The 19,377-nt window shown below is 36.6% G+C and overlaps 1 protein-coding gene and 1 non-coding gene across 2 annotated transcripts; one reads left to right on the forward strand and one right to left on the reverse strand.

Moving 5' to 3' along the window:
* Positions 1-275: 275 nt before the first annotated feature.
* Positions 276-382, forward strand: LOC132616289 (small nucleolar RNA R71). Its single transcript, XR_009573080.1, has one exon. It is a non-coding gene; the product is annotated as a small nucleolar RNA R71 (small nucleolar RNA).
* Positions 383-17,310: 16,928 nt separating this feature from the next.
* Positions 17,311-18,670, reverse strand: LOC132615087 (dirigent protein 9-like). The gene has a single exon (XM_060329640.1). The coding sequence runs from the start codon at positions 18,613-18,615 to the stop codon at positions 17,467-17,469; it is 1,149 nt and encodes a 382-aa protein (XP_060185623.1). The 5' UTR covers positions 18,616-18,670; the 3' UTR covers positions 17,311-17,466.
* Positions 18,671-19,377: the final 707 nt, after the last annotated feature.

Raw genomic sequence — 19,377 nt, forward strand, 5'->3', positions numbered from 1 at the left:
TTGATAATAAATCCACGGTGGTTTGCAATTGAGCGAAAGCATGATCTCGCTCATGATTTTCTTTGGCCACCGCGGCAATAGAGGGACTACCATAAGATAGGATTTCACTATCACTAGAATGCCAAGCTTGGTTGTGGGTAGTAAGCTTGTCGAGCAACCTGGTGATGTTGACAAATGATTTGTCTACGAAGCATCCCCCAGCTGCAGTGTTGACAGCAATTTGATTCATGGTATCTAACCCCTTGTAGAATTTCTCGGTGAGGATAGCATCCGGAAATCCATGAGTCGGAGATTGAGTTAGATAATATTTGAAACGCTCCCATGCTGCATATAATTGTTCCCCCGGAAGTTGTTTGAACTCAAAGATCTTGTCCCTAAGCTCAGCCTTTTTGCTTGGTGGAAACCACTTTTTCAAGAATATATTGGCTAACTCGTTCCAGGTATGAATAGTATTGCTGGGGAGCTTTTCATACCATTCCCTTGCTTGGCCAGCCAAGGAATATTTAAAAACCCGTAACCGCAGTGCATCAATAGGAACAACACCTTGAGATTGTTGAGAACATACATGCACGAAATTCTTCAAGTGTCGAAGTGGACAATCCTCCGAAGAATTTCGAAAATAGCCTTCAAGTTTCAATAGCTAATAGATAGAACTATCAATTTTGAAATTAGCATTTCCCGTTCTAGGAGGAACTACAGCAGAAGCATAATCAGCTTCGTCGATGAATTCCGCAAATACATTCTCATCCTCCTCTTCTTCTGGTGCAGGATGGTTCACTTGGATTCCCCTTTGGTTTTCTTGATTGCGATTGTGTCTTCCTGCCATGTTCACCTGGTTCACTACAACAGCAAACGAGGTGTGATGGAATAGAAAAAGTTTTAAAGAAGAGTACACAACAATCAGTAATTTCTCAACCGTATTCCCCGGCAACGGCGCCAAAATTTGATACGCTCAAATTACACCTTTTAATGGCGTAAAGCGGACGTTGTCAAATATATTAACCCAACAAGGTTGGGGTCGAATCCCACAGGGAATATGGAGAGAAAAGAGTACTAATCGTATGTGATACCAGTCTTTAAATGCTTTAATCCTATTCCGGATAGTTTGAATTGATTGTTGAATAATGTAATTGAATACTTTGACTTAAAATGTAATTAATGTGAGAGAGAGACTAAGGTTGTGTTCCCCAATTTGGTTAGATATTATGCTTCAGGTTTCAATGTGATATACTTCTAATGGTTGTTCTATGAATATGCGCTTGGTCTCTTAAGGACTTCTTAATGTTTCCCAACAGTTAAGTAGTATTTCCTCTTTATGATTCTTCCGAATATAAAAGAGTTACAATCGAAGAGCGACCACTAATGCCAATTTAGACTTATTCTTATTCCTAAGTTAGTCTATTAAACGAGGGTTAACGCCTCGAGTCATTGTTATTCAATCTTACCAATATTGACTCTCTTTCCCAAGAAAAGTCAATATAATGGCTTCGGCTAATGCTTGCAATCATTACCCAACGTTACAACTCAAAGATAGAATAAATAACAACAACCATTATGCATATATCAATAATAGAAACCCATTCACATAATACCCATCATGGGATTCACAACCTTAGAATTGAAATTAGCTACTCATAATGTTTCTTGACAGAAAAAGCTTAAAGACTAACATAATACACTTACAATGCTAATAACAGATGGAATGAGAGTGAAGTTGTTGCCTTAAATGCTCCAACAACTTCTAAGATTAAAGACCTAGGGTTTAAGCCTCCAAAATAAAATCTGAATGATGAATTAAAACCCTACATTAAGTATTTATAGAGCCAAAAATCGCGCCAAGTTTCTGGATAAAAATGCCCTTACGCCGCATTGTTACGGACCGTAACCTGTGTTACGGTCCGTCCTTCAGTTCGTCATTTGTCAGCTTTGATGTTACGGCCACCATGCGAAGGCCCGTAATCTGTGTTACGGTCCGTCCTTCTAAGGCGTAACTTGTCGATTTACTTGGCAACTCTCTGGAAATTTGGCTGATGTTACGGACCGTAACATGAGTTATGGACCGTAACATGAGTTACGGACCGTAACACTGATGGTTTCATTGAAAACTTTCTGGAAATTTAGCTGATGTTACGGTGATAAGTTACGGACCGTAACACCACACCGTAACACTGATGGTTTCAATGAAAAATTTCTGGAAATTTAGGCCCTGTTACGGTTCAATGGTACGAACCGTAACATGAGTTACGGATCACGTTACGGTCCGTAACATGAGTTACGGACCGTCATTTAGCTCCAATTTGTCCGTTTTTCAGCTTTCCATCTCATTTCCGATCCTTAGTTAATCAACCCTATAAAACACAAAAATATCATAAGAAACAATGTAAAAACACTTAAAAACAAGCAACACTTCTAGTTACAAAGGAATAAAATGTTCCAAAATTCACGGCACATCAACGACCCTTCTCCTTATTTTTCATTTCCCACTTCTTCCACACTCTCAAAAGTCCTAGAACCTTCTTCCAAGTATACCAAGACAAATCTAAGATGAAATCAAAGATCAAACACCGAAAAGTAGTAGAATCAAGTGCAAGAATGCTAGCTAGGGTTGATGGAAGCAAGGGATCTCTTTGGAATTGAAGCTAGGGTTTTCTTCAAGTGCACCATTTCCATCTAAAACTCGTTTTTACATAATCAAAGGTAAGTTTTATGATCATTTCATGTTATTTAGCATATTGAGGGGTTGAAAGATTACATACTCAGTACAATGTTCGTACTGACGTCCTTTCTTTTTGGACGCTGTGTTCATGCCCACGAGTAGACAGAGAGGTGGCTCAGATTCATAGGAGTTTATCAGCAGACTTACAGGAGCACTCCATTACTTCAGAGGTGCCATTTTTGAGATATTATTTTGTGTATATATTTGGGCATGACGGGGTCCTGTCCCGTCCTTATGTCACATTACTCTAGTAGAGGCTCGTAGATGCGTATGTGTGGGTAGTAGATGCTCCGTGATTACTACATTGTATATTCTTGTATATCATTTTTGGCAGCCGTGAGGGCTTATGGATGTTTACGTTCTGTCTTGGAGTTTATATGTGTTCAGGATGAGTATGATGACTAGCGTAATGAGTGGTGTTCGGTAGTCAGCTCCAGGTACCCGTCATGGCCCCCTAGTCGGGTCGTGACACATATATTCTATGTTTTCCCATTGGTTGTACGATTTTGTAAGTGTGGAAATTCATTGCATAATTTCAATTAAATGTAGGCTATATATAAGTTATTGAATTTTAATTTTCCTCCTTATTATATAGGTTTATCATACATGAGAACATTCCCAATTTGTGAAAGATATAGCTCTTGGACCAGGCAATGAAGTTATGACAATGAAAAAGTACATTGTTAATGGTTACAAGTTTCAAACCGAAGAAGTTTCTCAATATAAGAAGACGAATAATAGTGGAGTGTGCATTAAAGGCGATGCTGATGGTAGCAGTGTAACTGTTGATTATTACGGTGTGCTGTAGGAGATTATACAACTTAAGTATCCAAGTTACCCTAAGAAGAAGATAACATTATTTCGGTGCAAGTGGTTTGATCCAAGCCAAAGAGGTACAAGGGTGAATCGTCAACATAACGTAATTGAAGTCAAACACACAAGACAATACAATCTCTATGATCCCTTTATAATTGCACAAAATGCTAAGTAAGTGTATTATGCTCCATATCCTTTGCGTAGGGATAAGGATGATTGGTGGGTGGTTATAAAGACTAAGCTTGTAGGGAGGATTGAGGTCGATAATGCATTAGATGTGGCGTATAAAAATGATGTACCAGTTGTTCATCAAACGGTGGACACAGAGTTAGAAAATAGTCTGGAACATCCTCAACACATATTAGAAGAAGTTGATGAAAATGATGTAACTATCATAGAAAATGTTGAGGAAGAATCGACCGATGGACATGAAACAAGCGATGGGGAAGAATCATCTGATGAAAATGAAACAAGCGAGGATGAGTGGGAGGATGCCTAGTTGCATGTTAGTTTATTCTATACTTGATAATAACACAATTCTATACTTGTTAAATTTTTATTCTAACGTTATTAACTTTCTGTATGCAGATGTCATCAGGTGAGAGTGATCAAGGTAGAGGTAGAGGTTGAGGTAGAGTTGGAGGTACTAGTAAGAGAAAAGATAAGAGACCTATAGATCCTACAGCTACTACTAACCAGTCCATTCCCTTCGCTCCACATAGGCAGTCTACTCCGCCTCTTTTTTTTTTATGTCTAGCTCTTCTATGTAGGCCCAGTCTGGTCAGTGGGTCTTTCAGCCGGCACCACCTCAGCCGGCATCATTTACCCATCCTACTTTTATACCTACACCTGTGTATTGCCCACCGCGTGGCAGATCTCCTAGCACATCAGCCACTTTGTCTCCTTCTCCTTCTCTAAGTGGTACACCTTCCAGTGTATCTAATTTGCGCCTTAGAGATAGCAGCTCTGAGCCTGAGTCACTGCCATCGAGCCAGTCTCAGACCCATTTTCGTCCTCCTGCACTTGCACCGGTTCCTATACAAGCACCGGTATATCACAGTTTATAGCCGGGAGATAGATATTCGATCGGTCGGATTTTCATCGTGCCTGAGGGAGCTGGGTAAGATTGTCTTTTATTAAGTTTTCCTAAAGTTTTTTTTCATCTTAATCTTATATGCGTTAAATTTTTTAACTACAGGTACTATCCAGATCACGAAACTACAAAAGCCTTGCTGGATGTTGTTCGGGGGCTTTTTGGCGATCGGTTTTATACTTCATGAGGTGAAATCCTATATGATACTCGACCGGCTATGTTTAGAGAGTTTAATGTATGCATCTTAAATACATCAAAACACCCCTAAACTATATCCAAAATGTCGATATCACACCTAAACGATACGAGCGACCTATTACACACCTTAACATCTTAAAAGTGATATTTTTTTACCCCTCCAGAGCTGATGTGGCATAAATAAAATTTATAATTCAAAAATAGGCAAGTGAAGTCAAATTAAAATTTTTTTTTTTAAATTATTCCTCCACCACCACTGCCCCCCCCCCCCCACAACCCCACCCCACGCCACCCTCATCTCTTCCAGCTTCAAACCACTGCCACCGCCACTGCTACGCCGCCCTCCCTTCTCCTTCACCTTCACGCCACCCTACACCCTCAAACCCTTTTTCTTCATTTCACCAACACCACCCTCCCCCCCCCTCTCCCTCCCCACCGCCGTTCTCCTCCCCCTCCCCGGTCAAACTATACCACCAAAGCAACAATCCTCCATTGGTATACTTGTGAAATTTTCATTGACGTAACGTTGATAGCAAATCTGTTGCTCTAATCTACCTATAAAATAAAATGAGAAATATTGAAGAAATTTGCATCAAATGGGAAATTTTCTTCATTGTTGTTAAACAACAATGAAGAAATTGCACGGACTGCCCTTCAAATGGGCAATGAAGAAATTGCACGCACTGCTCTTCAAATCAGAAACAATGAAGAAATTGCACGAACTGCCCTTCAAATGAGCAATGAAGAAATTGCACGGACTGCCCTTCAAATAGGCAATGAAGAAATTGCACGCACTGCCCTTCAATTCGGAAACAATGAAGAAATTGCACGAACTGCCCTTTGGGGGGTGGCGGAAAGGTGGAGGAGAAGGGGGTGGGGTTGGGGGTGGCGGGAATGTGGAGGAGCAGGGGAGGGGTTAGGGGGATGGTTGAATAAAGAAGAGAAAGTTGCACAAAAAAAATTATAATAATTTTAAAAAGAAAAAAGAAAAAGTACTGAAAATACGTGGCGCTGATGTGGCATGCGCGTGTGGAACACCACACGCTGTGAAAGTGGTATAATACCTTGCAGGGTGGTCTTAAATTCACTTTTAAGATGTTAAGGTGTGTAATAGGTCGCTCGTATAGTTTAGGTGTGATATCAACATTTTGGGTATAGTTTAGGGGTGTTTTGATGTATTTTGCCTATAAATCATCTAACATTATTCATTTGATTTGCAGATGTATTGTACATGGGATCCAATGGACAATGATAGGGTTGCTGCGAACTTTGAGAGGAAGGGGAGTGCAAGGTTGTCTGATTGGTTTTCGATGGCTAGAAGGTATATAAGGAAGCCCTAATGGTTAAACGTCGAACAGTGGGAGAAACTTAAGGCATATTGGCGAACTGCTGAGTTTATCACTAAGTCTGAGCAGGCAAAGGCTGCCCGTGCATCCCAGAAAGGTGGCTCTTTGCACACTGCGGGTGCAAGAACTCAGGGGCACGAGGCTAGGACAATGGTAAGTAGTTTTATACTTTTAAAGTTACCTACGATCAATATATCATTATTGAGTTATTAATTTTATCTTTAACTTTTTTTTTTTTTTTTGCAGAAAAAGGCTACGGGACAAATGCCGACTCAGGATCAGCTATTCCTAAAGACCTACACACACAAAAAAAAAAAAAAGTAGGAGTCGGATCCAACCGTATGGGTTGAGGATAGGGCTCGTGATTCCTATGTAAGTAATAATTTTATTAATTAAGTAATTATATATAAGTTTAATTATGATATATTGGTTATATACTAAGTTTCATTTTTTTAATATACAGACGCAATTTATGGATGATGTGAACTAGTACAACCAAACTCAGCCTGAGCAGCCAAGCCGTCCTCCACCAGAATTAGAGATAGATTTTTGGTGTAGAACAGTTGGGGGAGTACAAAAGGGTAGAGCGTACGGCCTCGGCCCAAGGAAAAACTTAAGTCGCCTTCGGTCAGGATTGCTAGGTGAAGAGTCTTCTCGACAAGCCGAGGGAGTTGATGGTGTTCAGGTCGCAGCTATGGCGCAGCAAATTGCTGAACTTAATAGGAAATTAGCTGAGACTCAAGCAAAAAGAGTTGAGGAAAGTAACTCCATGAAAGCGAACCTTGAATCGCTCATGGCACAAGTTAAAAGCCACATGCATTTGGTGTGCCCCCCCCACCCCCCACCCCCCACCCCACCCAGAAGATGATGATGACGGTGATTACGTATCCCAGACACCGGATGATTAGTTGTAGTAGTTTGGATTTAATAATGGACTTATGTTTTATGGAATTATGTTAAAACTAGTTAATGGTACTTTTGATTGACATTTAAATATTTTTGAACTTTGAAGGTCTATTTAGATCGTATTTGATGTGTTTAGATAGTGTTTGTTGTGTTTTATTATTACTTAGCGTGATTTTATGTGTTGTAGCTCTTTTAGAATTGATTTGGAGCATGTTAATGCTAGTTTTGAGCAGCTTTTGGTACTAGTTTTTGTGCAGGTGTGGCTATAGAAAATGCAGCAATTTCATGCAGGAAATTTTCCAGAAAAACGACGCAGTCCGTTGATTTTCTTGAAATTAATTCTGGAAATTTTCCAGAAAATCAACTCAGTCCGTTGGTTTTCTGGAAATTAATTCTTAAAATTTTCAAGAAAACCGACGCACTGTGTCGGTTTTTTATTTAAAATAAAAAAAATTAAATAAAAAACCGACGCACTTCATAAAATTTATATTGTTTTTATTTAAGATAAAAAAATCAGAAATTAAAAAAACCGACTCAGTTCGTCGGTTTTTTTTTTTAATTATTGGATAAAAATCGACGGACCACGTAAGCGCCGCATTCCGTCGCAAAAAACCGACGCGGTCCATCGGTTTTCAAAAAACGACTCTATGTAAACCGACAAATCGTAAAGGGTCGGTTACCCGTCGATTTTTTCCGTCGATTTTTGGCAGTTTTTTAGTAGTGCGTTTTAGTTTGTATCTACTTAATTTTATTTTATTGTTTTAATATGATAATTAGGTGAATTCTCATTTCCTTTCCTTGGTTGCCATTGATCACTAATTTAATACTACTTAATTGATGATATTGCAATGTGAATATGTGGTTTAGTGTTCTAAAAAAGGTTACATCTTTTAGGATGATATTCTCCCTTATAAATTTATGTATATGTTATTTTGTTGAATAACTTTAAATGCATTTGAATGGCTTTAACAAAATTAAGTATTGGGTAGTAATGTTATCAGAACATGTTTCTATGAGAACGTTAATATATGTTCATTTCTTTTCTACTTGTCTTTGACATGGTTTGGTGTATAAATTTTTATGTCATGTAGGAAATAGGATACTTCTCTGAAAATTATGGAAAGATTATTGCTCAGACTGAAATATTTGAAATTGTGAGGGTGTGTTGGTAATGTTACACTAAATATAATGATGTTTTGTTGTACTAGAGAGTACAATGATGCTAAGTGGATCTCAAAATTCATCGATAATAATGTGTTTATTCTTGTAGGGATGTCTTAACATGGAAAATTGGGAATCAACTAAGCAAAATCTATTGTTGGTTGGTAATGAGGATGAGCGGTTAAGAAACTGCTTAACGAGTAGTTAAATGGAAAAAAAAAATTAACAACTTTTGTGTCAACACAATGTGATAGAGAAGTTGTTGAAGATGGAACTATTTCCATGAGTTATGTGAAATCTGAGGTGAATTTGGCCGATTCACAGACTATAAGAAACATCGAGGGGAATGAGATTATTTTTTGTCAATGTGAGAAGATTAACAATGATGGTAACTCAAACTATGTGATTGGAGATCCCATGAATTAGGTTCATATGGGTAATAACAAGTCATTAGTTGATAAAGTATGCACTATTAAATTATGTCTCTCCTATGGTGTGCGAATATAGTGCAAGCCTGCAAGGCAAAGTGAGGTTGAACTATAAACTCTTAATTCATTACTATATTCTTTATAGGAGGTGTATTGCTCTACAGAATACACTTTATAGGTGGACCTATATGAGTGTGGAGTGGTGTTGATGCTATGAAATTGTGATGGATTTCTAGAGCACTTATGAATACTAGGACACGCGCATGACCTCTTAGTGCAAAACCGCGATAACGACAAAGATTGTGCGAGTATAATGTGGTAGAATAAGATCCTAGGCTTACAGAGGAATTCTTGGTTCATAGAAGTTCTAAATTTCACCAATTGTTCTGTAAGTTTAATCTTATTTTATCTAGGTCAGGTTCATAGTCTACGAGACACCAGATTCGACGCATTGTACTCATAAATGTTTAACCCAGCAAAACTTCTTATTTTATTATTTTTGAGATATATGGGGGATTGTTAGAAAAATATTATTTTCTATTTAATATCTCAAAAATAGAAGGAATATTCCTAATGTCTGCTTTGAAATAAGAGTATTAATTTTATAGTTTATTAGCCTTAATGGCAAATTTCTTAATGAGAGAAATTGATTGTCCCAAACGTTTTGTAACTAAATTTTAGTTAGCCTTTATGGTTGAATTTGGTCACCTTTTACGGTCTAGATTCATTCCTTAATTCTTTCTTTATGAGTATTTGATATACTAATAATATCAAATATCTGTAGCTGTCAACTTTTTGAAATAGTAACTGATGGCAAACGTTGATATCCTTGACACTACAAAAAAAAGAGGTAACCTTTTTAACGGAGGGTATTAATACCTCTGCTAATTACATCAATTTACAAAGGTTAAAAAGGCCCCCACAAAATTATGTAATTAGCGGGAGTTGTAAACCTCGACAACCTTAAAAAAAGAGCGCCAAATTATAATAATTTAACGGAGGTTTATAACCGCCGCTAGGCACATAATTTATTGGAGATTTAAACAACTTATAATAAAAAAGGGTGTTAACCCAGTTCTCTCTTCATTCAGAAACTTAACCCGTTCTCTCACAAATTACACTTAGAAAGATTCAAACGAAATCCAATTCATTTTTCCTTTTCTCATAAATCTCCAATACGTATTGTGCTCTAGTAGAAATTGCACTCACAAAATTTCCTTTTCTTCAAATATGTAGAGATTGCTGCTTCAAATCGATAATATCATTGACTTTTGGTCTAAAGGTTCGTAATTACCTTTATTATTCATTAATTTTGGTCTTACTGTGATGAAATTTAAGGGTTTTTTGAAGTTTGATATTTGAGATTTTGCAGATTAGAAAAGAGAGGATTTATTTTTAACTGTTGAATGTTGATTTTCTTTTCTTCATTTTTCTACTATCGTAAGCAATTTGGCGTGTTGATTTCTGGTTTTTAGAGGTTAGTGAATTGAGTTGTATGAAATTTTCAATATAAATTTGAAAATATACATTTCAAACCCTAGATCTCAGCTCTCTTTCAGTCTTCGAAATTTAGAATTCGATTTTAGCTTTCTGCTTCAATTTACTTCATTTTTTCGCATAGATATTGTTCGATTTCCAAGCATGTTCGATTATTTGTGTTGATTTGGGTACAACTTGTCATTTGCTTGCCTTCTAAAGCTCTAGCTGATTGAGTGTTTTGTGTTAGTTTATTTTTGAAGGAAATCTGTGTTGTTTCTGTAATGTATAGCTTGTAGAGGATTGATTGAGGATTTGTAGTTTGAATATTTGAAAACTACAATTCTGTAATCTTGATTGTGGTCATTTCCTTATCACTTAGAAAAATATAGAGAATTTAGTGCATACTGCTTCTGTTCTATTGAAGCGATTACTGGTTCTGCTTGAGATTACTTATTTTGTTTTTTCCCCTGAATACTTCTGTTTCTGCCTTTTTCCCCTTTCATATTTGGAGACTTACAGTTTTGTAATTTGAGTATGTTTCATAGTTAATATTCTGAATATTTGAGAGCTCCAAAACCCTTCTCCAAGCATATTCCACTCAAACTCAAGAGAAAACAAAGATCAAATAGCAAGAATCAAGGTATTCATGTGTTGGAAGGCTCGCTAGGGTCAGTAAACTTTAAGAATAACTTGGGTATGGAAGCTAGGGTTTCCATATAAGTTGATAGCTTGCTCCAAAGCTCATTCTTATGAGATAAAAGGTTAGTTTTCATGCTTATTTCATGTTATCAAGAATGCTTAGTTGTTGAACAACTTGGGTAGAAGGAGAAAGTAGAAGATGAGGCTTAAATGTAGTTTTCATGATACTTTTGAGTAGTAAGCCAACTTCAGTCATGATTCTTAGTATGCTATGGATATAATCTTGCTATGATGGATATTAATGTTGACAAGGAAGTATTGTATAAAATTTTGCAAAGGGTAGATGTGAAGTTGTTGATGTGAGTTGAATATGAGAATGAATTTTGGAGACTTAATTGAATATGACTACTTTAGTATGATGTTGTGGATGTTATTATGGTTGTTTGGGAGTTTTTTTGCGATATAGTGGAAGTTGATGAAATAAGGGAAATGTTGTCCAATTTTTGTTAGTTCATGAGTTGCTCTAGTTTGAATTCAATAGAGTCTTTAAGACTTAACCATGGTATGAGTCCTTTTAAATGTAGATTTCTCAAGCCTTGGCGGTGAACGTTAGATAGTTGGGAAGACAATGAGGTATGTGAGGTTAACCCTTCTTTCTTAAGGCATGATCCCGTCATTGTATACCCTCATGTGAACTCCATATTGTCTTCCAAGATGACTTCATTCTTAGAATCACTAAGGTTCATGATTCTTGATAATCTCATGATACCATTGGGCTCATCCTATAATAGTTGATCCTTTAAGGAAGGATATAATGAAGTAATGATGGCGATGATGATGTTGAGGATACGTATGTACCTATATATATATATATATATATATATATATATGAAATGGAAGGTTCCCATTAGAAAGAGGGTAAGTAAATATGACGAACGTCGCTAGAGGTATAAATGGCCCTATCCTCCCATGACTCTTCTATCTTATGTTATTTCTCATGCTTCCATTATGCTATTGATTATTCTTTATATACTCATTACATTATTCGTACTGACGTCCTTTTGTTTGTGAACGCTGCGTCATGCCCGCAGGTGGACAGGGAGATAGACTTGATCCTTAGGCTGTTTATCCATAGATTGCTTAGAGGAGCTCTATTCGATCCAGAGCTGCAGCTGTGGGTACTATTCTTTTGTGTATATATGGGTATGGCAGGGCCCTGTCCCGCCATTATGATGATGTTTCATACTCTTCTTAGAGGCTCCTAGATAGTCATGTATAGTAGATGTCTTTCGCCTTGTCGGCTCATACTTTTGGTAGATATTATTTTGTTAAGCCTCGCCGGCTTGTGTATATGTATATGGGCGTAGTTGTTGAGATAAAAGTGTTTTAGCCGTTGGAAATAGTATTGTTGCGGCATAGAATTTGTTGATAAGCCATGTGGCTCACCTAGATACAAATGTGAATATACGATGAGAGGTGCCTGGTGGGTTGGCTCCGGGTGCCCGTCATGGCCCTCCGGTTGGGTCATGACAATTTGTTTTCTATCTCATTAAGGAGAACTAATATTTTCTCTTCATATTTTGAAAGGTTTATCGTCGCACTTAAAGTTAATACTTTCCGATGGATAAATCTTGGATTAAAAAGCCAGGGAACACCCCTGAATACGTCCTTGGTTTAAATCGATTTTTGGATTTTTCATTTACGAATGTTGTTGTTGGAAATAACATAAAATGTCCTTGTCCTACATGTGGATGTACAAAGTGGCAAACCATAGAAACAGTGTTTAATCATTCGATTGACGAGCCATTCCCTTATGTCACTTAGGCTATTCACGGTGAAAGAAATGTACAGCATAATGCTAGACACTTTGAGGTTACACATGATACACTGCCTCTTAAAAATCTTGTAGAACTTTTGATCAATGAAGCATACGGGGGATTAAGACACAAAGGGCATTGATGAAGGTCCGACACAAAAAGTGGATGGAGCAGAAAAATTAAATGATGAGCCATCTACAAATAACAAAGATTTTTTTTGAGTTGCTTAGAGATGGAAATCAAGAATTATATGAAGGGTCTAAGTACTCAAAGCTAAATTTTTTATTAAAACTGTATCACATAAAGTGTTTGTATGGGCTAAGTAACAAGGGAATGATCATGATACTAGATTTGTTAAGGGATGCATTTAAATTTGCCCGGATCCCTAATTCTTTTTATGAGGCCAAAAAAACCATCAGTAAGCTTTGTCTTGATTATCAAAAGATAGATGTTTGTCCAAATGATTGTATGCTATACTGGGAGAATAATGCTAATGAGCAAACATGCAAGTATTGTCATACTTCTAGATAGAAGCCTAATAAGAAGAGAAATGAACATCTTGTGATTGCTACGGGCAAGAAGAAAACCAAGAAGTGGAAAAGTTTTGCGTTACTTTCCATTAAAATCAAGGTTACATAGATTGTTCATGTGTTCTAAGACAGCAGAGTATATGAGATGGCATGTTGAGAACAATAACAAGGATGGGATCATGAGGCATCCCAGAGATGGTGAGGCATAGAAGAGGTTCGATTCAACTTTTACTGAATTTGCATCTGATCCCCGAATTGTTCGATTAAGCTTAGCTAGTGATGGCTTCAACCCTTTTGGCAAGATAAGTACTACTTATAGTATTTGGCCAGTTGTTTTGGTTCCATATAACCTTCCTCATTGGTTGTGTATGAAACAAGCTAATTTTCAGAGAGCTACATGATAATTCTCTTGATGTCTTTTGTCAACTATCTTTACGGCTGATATAAAGAAGAAAAGAGTTCATTATTTGCTAGTTATAATTTGGAGTTGATTGTGTTCTTTTGACCGCTACTGATCACATCTTCGTAATGTATTCACAAATCTCTCTTCTTCTTTTTTTGCAGCCGAGTGACGCAGCTAGCAGCTAGCGGATCCATGGATGCAGGAAGATTTCTAGCTCTAATAATCCTGCAAAGGTTAATTGTTGCTTATCAATATCATTTTACATCTCTTGAAATTGAAAATCATTCAGCACGTGTAATACAAATGTTACATGTAGTTAACTACATGCATCTTTGGTCAATAATTGCAGGCACTTGATCTTCCAGTTGAATAGACCTTCGATCAAACAATCTACTGGGAGCAGAATAGTTTAGCGGATAGGATGGCTCAAATAGGAATGACAACAGCTGATACTAATAGGTTTTCACTGCATGTTTTTGCGGAACCACCAACAAATGCAGTGGACATACTTACTGCTGATAAACTAGGAACTACATTCCTACGAAAAGATAGTCCCTGGGATATTAACTTCTTTTGTTCAACTACAACACTTGTCTACTTTGCTAATGTAAATAGTTCTACTGCTACTACTCAAGTTGTAACTTCTGCTACTAGTCTTTTGCAATGTAACGTGACTGCTGGGTTAAACTCCCAACTATATAATCCTTAGTTGTGTTTAATATGATTAGTATTTTGGTGTTGACCCATACTATTTCGAGATCTTGGTTTTGATAGTCTGTTTCAGCAAGAGTACACGTTGTTTACTATGCTATTTCGAAAGGTTGTTTCAAGTAATAATATATTTTAAGCGGTAGGGGTTAAAGCCCAAACAATAGAAGTAAATTGCGGGAGTTTGTAACCTCTGTTGCACCCAAAACGTTCTATAGGCTGAAAGTTAATTGCAGAGGTTGAAAAGCAATTTGTGGAGGTTAGTAACCTCCGCTATTTGTTGTCACGGAGGTTGAGAAAACCCGCGCAGTAATCTTCTGCAAATTGACTGTGTCAGCGTTAACTGCGGGGGTTTGGTGAACCTCCGTGACAGCAAATAGAATTGCTTTTTCATCCTCCGCTAATTGCACCTTTTTTTGTAGTGTGAATAGCATTAAGTGCTATTATTTGTATTCAATTCCCATGTTATCTGCTGACTATTTTATTAGCTTTGATTAGCCTCTATGGCTATCCATTCAAACGTTCAGTGATTTAACGTCTTAAGTCTATAAATTCCAATATCTTTGACTTCATAGGGTATACACAGAAAGGCAAAAAAAAAAAACATTCTTCTACTCCTCACTTTCTTTTGCTGGGTTTTATAAAATTGTTTAATCTTTGTTAGATTCTGGCCCTTAGTTTTATACTAGAAGAGCTTGTTGAATCCTGGGGAATACACCTTAACCGGTCAAAATATCCTTAAAGACAGTGTCTTAATTGACACGCCTCAAGTTCCGAATATTTTCGTGATTTCCAAGATATTTTTTCCAACAAGACTTTGATAAAGCTCAATTTCAGATCGGAAGATTTGAAAAAGAAAGAAAACGAAGAAGTAGCAACGGAAGTTTGTTAAAACTAGCTAAATGGTGTCATTTCTACAGTTCTCTTAATATATAGGCAATTCATGATTTAGATTTGATTGGTTCAATCTTTAGATTCTTAGTAGGCGCTTGGTCATATGATATGGAGTCATGATTTCATATTTTGATTTCAAATCAGCATTTGTTTATGTAATTTGCACAAAATTTTAATTTCAACTTCATATCATGATTTCAAATCCCAAATTCTCCAAAAAGGCATGATTTGGGATTCCAAATCATGATTTCAATTTTTTTTAAAATGTAAAACTTGACCCATAAGTTTATATTTATAAAAAAAGATCCAGAAGTTGAAAGATATATTTACCTACCATGTTTATCAACCATTTTATCAAATTTTAAAAGATATGCAAGTTGGTAAAAAATTTACTCTTACCAACCATTTACCAATTGTCCATACCATGTGGGGGATTATATTAAAGAGGAGTTACACTATAACTCATTTTCAATTTTTTTTTTTTTATTGAACTAAAGTTCGATCAATTGATGTTGTATTTTTTAGTAAGGTCTTCTAGTAGCATATTAATTTTGTTATATGAACTATGATTTGCTCATGTGATAAGATTGTATAAGAATTGAGAAAGTTTTGATGGTTTTCACAACTTGTAGGAGTTTTATGTTTGTGAGAAAAAATACAACGTAATAAATCCAATGGCATGTCCAAACAAAACTTCAACTTCAAATTATCATGATTTCAATTCACTGATTTTATATCATAATTTCAAATCATGTCCAAACGGCTCCCTAATAAATAGGCAATTCATGATTTAGATTTGATTGGTTCAATGTTTAGAGTCTTAGTAGGCGTTTGGCCATGGGATTTGGAATCATGATTCCATGTTTTGATTTTAAATCAGTGTTTGTTCATAAATTTGCCCAAAATTTCAACTTCAACTTCATATCATGATTTCAAATCTCAAATTCTCCATTCCAAATCATGATTTTCAATTTTTTAAAATGTAAAACTTGACCCATAAGTTTAAATTCTGTAAAAAAGAAAAAGATCCACAAGTTGGTTAATACATTTTTTAAATGTAAAACTTGGCTCAAAGTAACAATGTTGGTTCGTCTTCTTGGTCATCTGATGCTCGACGTGAAGAGATTGTCCGTACCTTGTAGAGGGTTATATTAAATAGTAGTTACACTACAACTCATGTTCAATATTCTCTTTTATTGAACTAAAGTTCAATCAATAGATGTTGTATTATTTAGAAATGCTTTTTAGTAGCGTATTAACTTTGTTATGAACTATGATTTTCTCATTTGGTAAGATCATATAAGAATTGGAAGAGTTTTGATAGTTTTAACAACTTGTGCGAGTTTCATGTTTATGAGAAAAAAATAAATTAAGAAATCCAAATTGCATGTCAAATAAATCTTCAACTTCAAATCAGGTCTAGGCCTTACTGAATCTGTAATACTTTTGGAAGTATGCATTTAGAATTAAATATTTGTTTAAATATTAGTAAGTTTTCAAATATATATATCTACGCTATAGAAATGTTAAGTTCAATTGAACTGATTAAACTCAAGGTACTTTCTTAAATGGTTACTCAACTTTCACTTTATCTCACTAAAGTCAATAAACTATTTTTATAAGAAAAAAGCTAAGTCAAGAATCTTCTCAGAACTTTAGAAAAATAGATCAGCATAGTCCAAAATCCAAATTCAGTTTTGAACACTCTTAATTTCCTTCCATGAAGAGAATCTCTGTATACACCTCCAAATTAGGTTATAATCACGTTAATTTACACAGTACGTAAATGGTAATCTTACTACTCTTATTTACTAGGAGTATCTATCCTAACTTTCATCCAATCTCAAATTTGTTGTTATAAAATGTTTGAGGCAGAGGTGGAGCCAGAATATTTTAGTTTGTGATTCTAACCACAATTCTTTTTTCTTAGTGGGTTCTGAATAAATCATTTGTACATATTAAACGAATTTTAATACAAAAACAAGGACTAAGTCCGAGTTACTGAATTATGTTGAATCCATAATTATCAATGTGGCTCGGCCCCTGGTTCCAAGCAGTGCAACTTCAGATTCTTGATACCAACTCAAAGGAAACATATTCAAAAGTATCTGTAAATGTTATCATATTTTTTTGGTTGTTAGTGTAGAGAATATTAAAAAAAAAAAATTGTGACAGAGTAAAAGATCTTTCATATATAAAATAACATTAATCAGAATATTTAACCATGCCATAACAAGAAAGTACATCAACTGAAAGTGAAGGAATCAGAAATACAGAAAACCAAACATAGCGAAAATTAAATAAGCCCCTTCTCTAGGAGAAACACTCTTTTTTAAGGGGTAATGTACACAGTGAAGTGTGTAATTGTTTCAACACCATCAGTTGTATGTTGATCCACATGAGGCATAGTCTCAATTGTAGCATAACCTTTTGCATTCTCATACTTCCCAGTACCTCCAATGATAGCAATGTGAGAAATCGGTGTCGCGGTCCTGTGAATTCCAAAGAAGCTAATAGTATCATCCACTTCATGTTCATGTCCATGGAACAGAGTTGTCAAAGCTAGCGTGTGGCTCGTCCCATCGGACGAGCTTGTCAGGTAAAATCCTTGTGCTCTACCAAGAATTGATGATCCCAATTCGTGCCCTTCGGTTATTTCGTTGTCCACGACAGTTATGGATCCGAACATGAGTTGTTGAAGGGAAAAACCATTAGGAAGTTGCCCAGCTGAGACGAAAGGTTGGTTGTCCTCACTATTGACAATGTTGTTGTTGCCCGTGTTTTGGAGGACGTTGTTGGATTGTTGTTGTCCGTTTAGGCCTGCTAGGAAAGGGTAGTTGTTGCTGTTGACGATGTTGTTGATGTTGTTGAGGGGAACTCCACCGTCTATTGGAAAGACGCGATTGTTGGCCTTGGAGAAAGGTAAATTGTTGGCATCCAAGCTGGCTACAATTCCTGTGACTACACGTCCCGAAGGGTGCGTGCCACCTAGAATGTCATGCATGAAGAAGGAGAATTTTGAGTGGTCCAAAACAGGATTTGCCACAGTAGCACCAGAGGCAGCTGCTGCTGCTCCGGGTGCCACGTTAGCAACAGGTGCTTCTCCAGTGTTATCTGTTGCTGCATCAGCAACAGGAGCTACTGGAGCATTAGGGGCCACGACAGGGGCCATGTCTGGCTCAGGTTCGGCTGGCAAATCTGCTGAAGGAGCTATGGGCTCAGGTTCGACTGGAGAATCAGCTGAAGGAGCCACCGTGGTTGCAGGAATAGAAGAATCATCATCTATTGGTGCCTCGTCCGAGTTAGGAGTGTTGGCTGTAGCCGGGAGGTGGCCACTTGGCAATGTGGTGGCCGGGGCCACCACAGGAGCCACAACGGGTTCATCTGAGCTCACTTCATGAAGGATTCTTGCTGAATTAGCATAGTCAAATGAGAGGGCTAATAGCAAAATGCAGAAGGTGGCTTGGAAAATTTTGACCATTTTTGTTTGTTGCTTTGATGATTGATGAGAAGAAGCAAATGAAGAATTAAGCTTAAGCAGATGCTTGGTTGATGAGGAAAGAATGTAGGCTAATTGGGTATAAATAGTTTGGTTACTTCCTGTTAACTGGAGCTGATGAAATGGTTTTGGTAAAGTGTTTAGTAGCAAAGTACAAAATCCTTAAAATAAGTTCAAGGCATTAGTTTTGTTGTACTTATTCTGTTAATGCTTTTGGTTGATCACGTTGGCAGTCGTAGTACATGATCATAATACTAATTTAGGAATAGAGGCGAGTTAACAAATTCGAACCATGAATAGATCCCCGTGAAACAAAGGTCTAAAAAATTATGACTTGCTAATTGCTGTTTATGCCAGAAGAATTAGTATTAGTGTTAAAAAGGAGTTCCAGGACTCCGACATCAGAAAAGAAATTATTCCACGTCGGTTGTTTATATTAAATCATACTTCATATTAGTTAATTAAATAATTAATTGATAAACTCATTGACTTGGGGTAAATGGGGGTGAGTTTAATTTTTTTCATCCTGGCATCTCCAAGAATTGCAAAAAAGAGCTACTACTTTTTATTTCTTTTTCAGTAGATTTTTTAGAAGGAAGTGAAAAATGGGAAAAGCTCAACTACTGTTTAATATGAGTTGGAGTTGTTAACGGCTTAATGAAGTGGTTTACTAGTGGACTTAACAAATCCACAAAAATGCATCTTATATTAGTTGATTATTTTATCTAAAACCTGGCCTAACGT

Source organism: Lycium barbarum, chromosome 10 (genome assembly GCF_019175385.1).
Source record: "Lycium barbarum isolate Lr01 chromosome 10, ASM1917538v2, whole genome shotgun sequence".
NCBI classification, from domain to species: domain Eukaryota; kingdom Viridiplantae; phylum Streptophyta; class Magnoliopsida; order Solanales; family Solanaceae; genus Lycium; species Lycium barbarum.

What these genes read in the sequence shown, in the direction of transcription:
- LOC132615087 (XM_060329640.1), bottom strand. Translation starts at nt 18,615, where the DNA reads ATGGTCAAAATTTTCCAAGCCACCTTCTGCATTTTGCTATTAGCCCTC.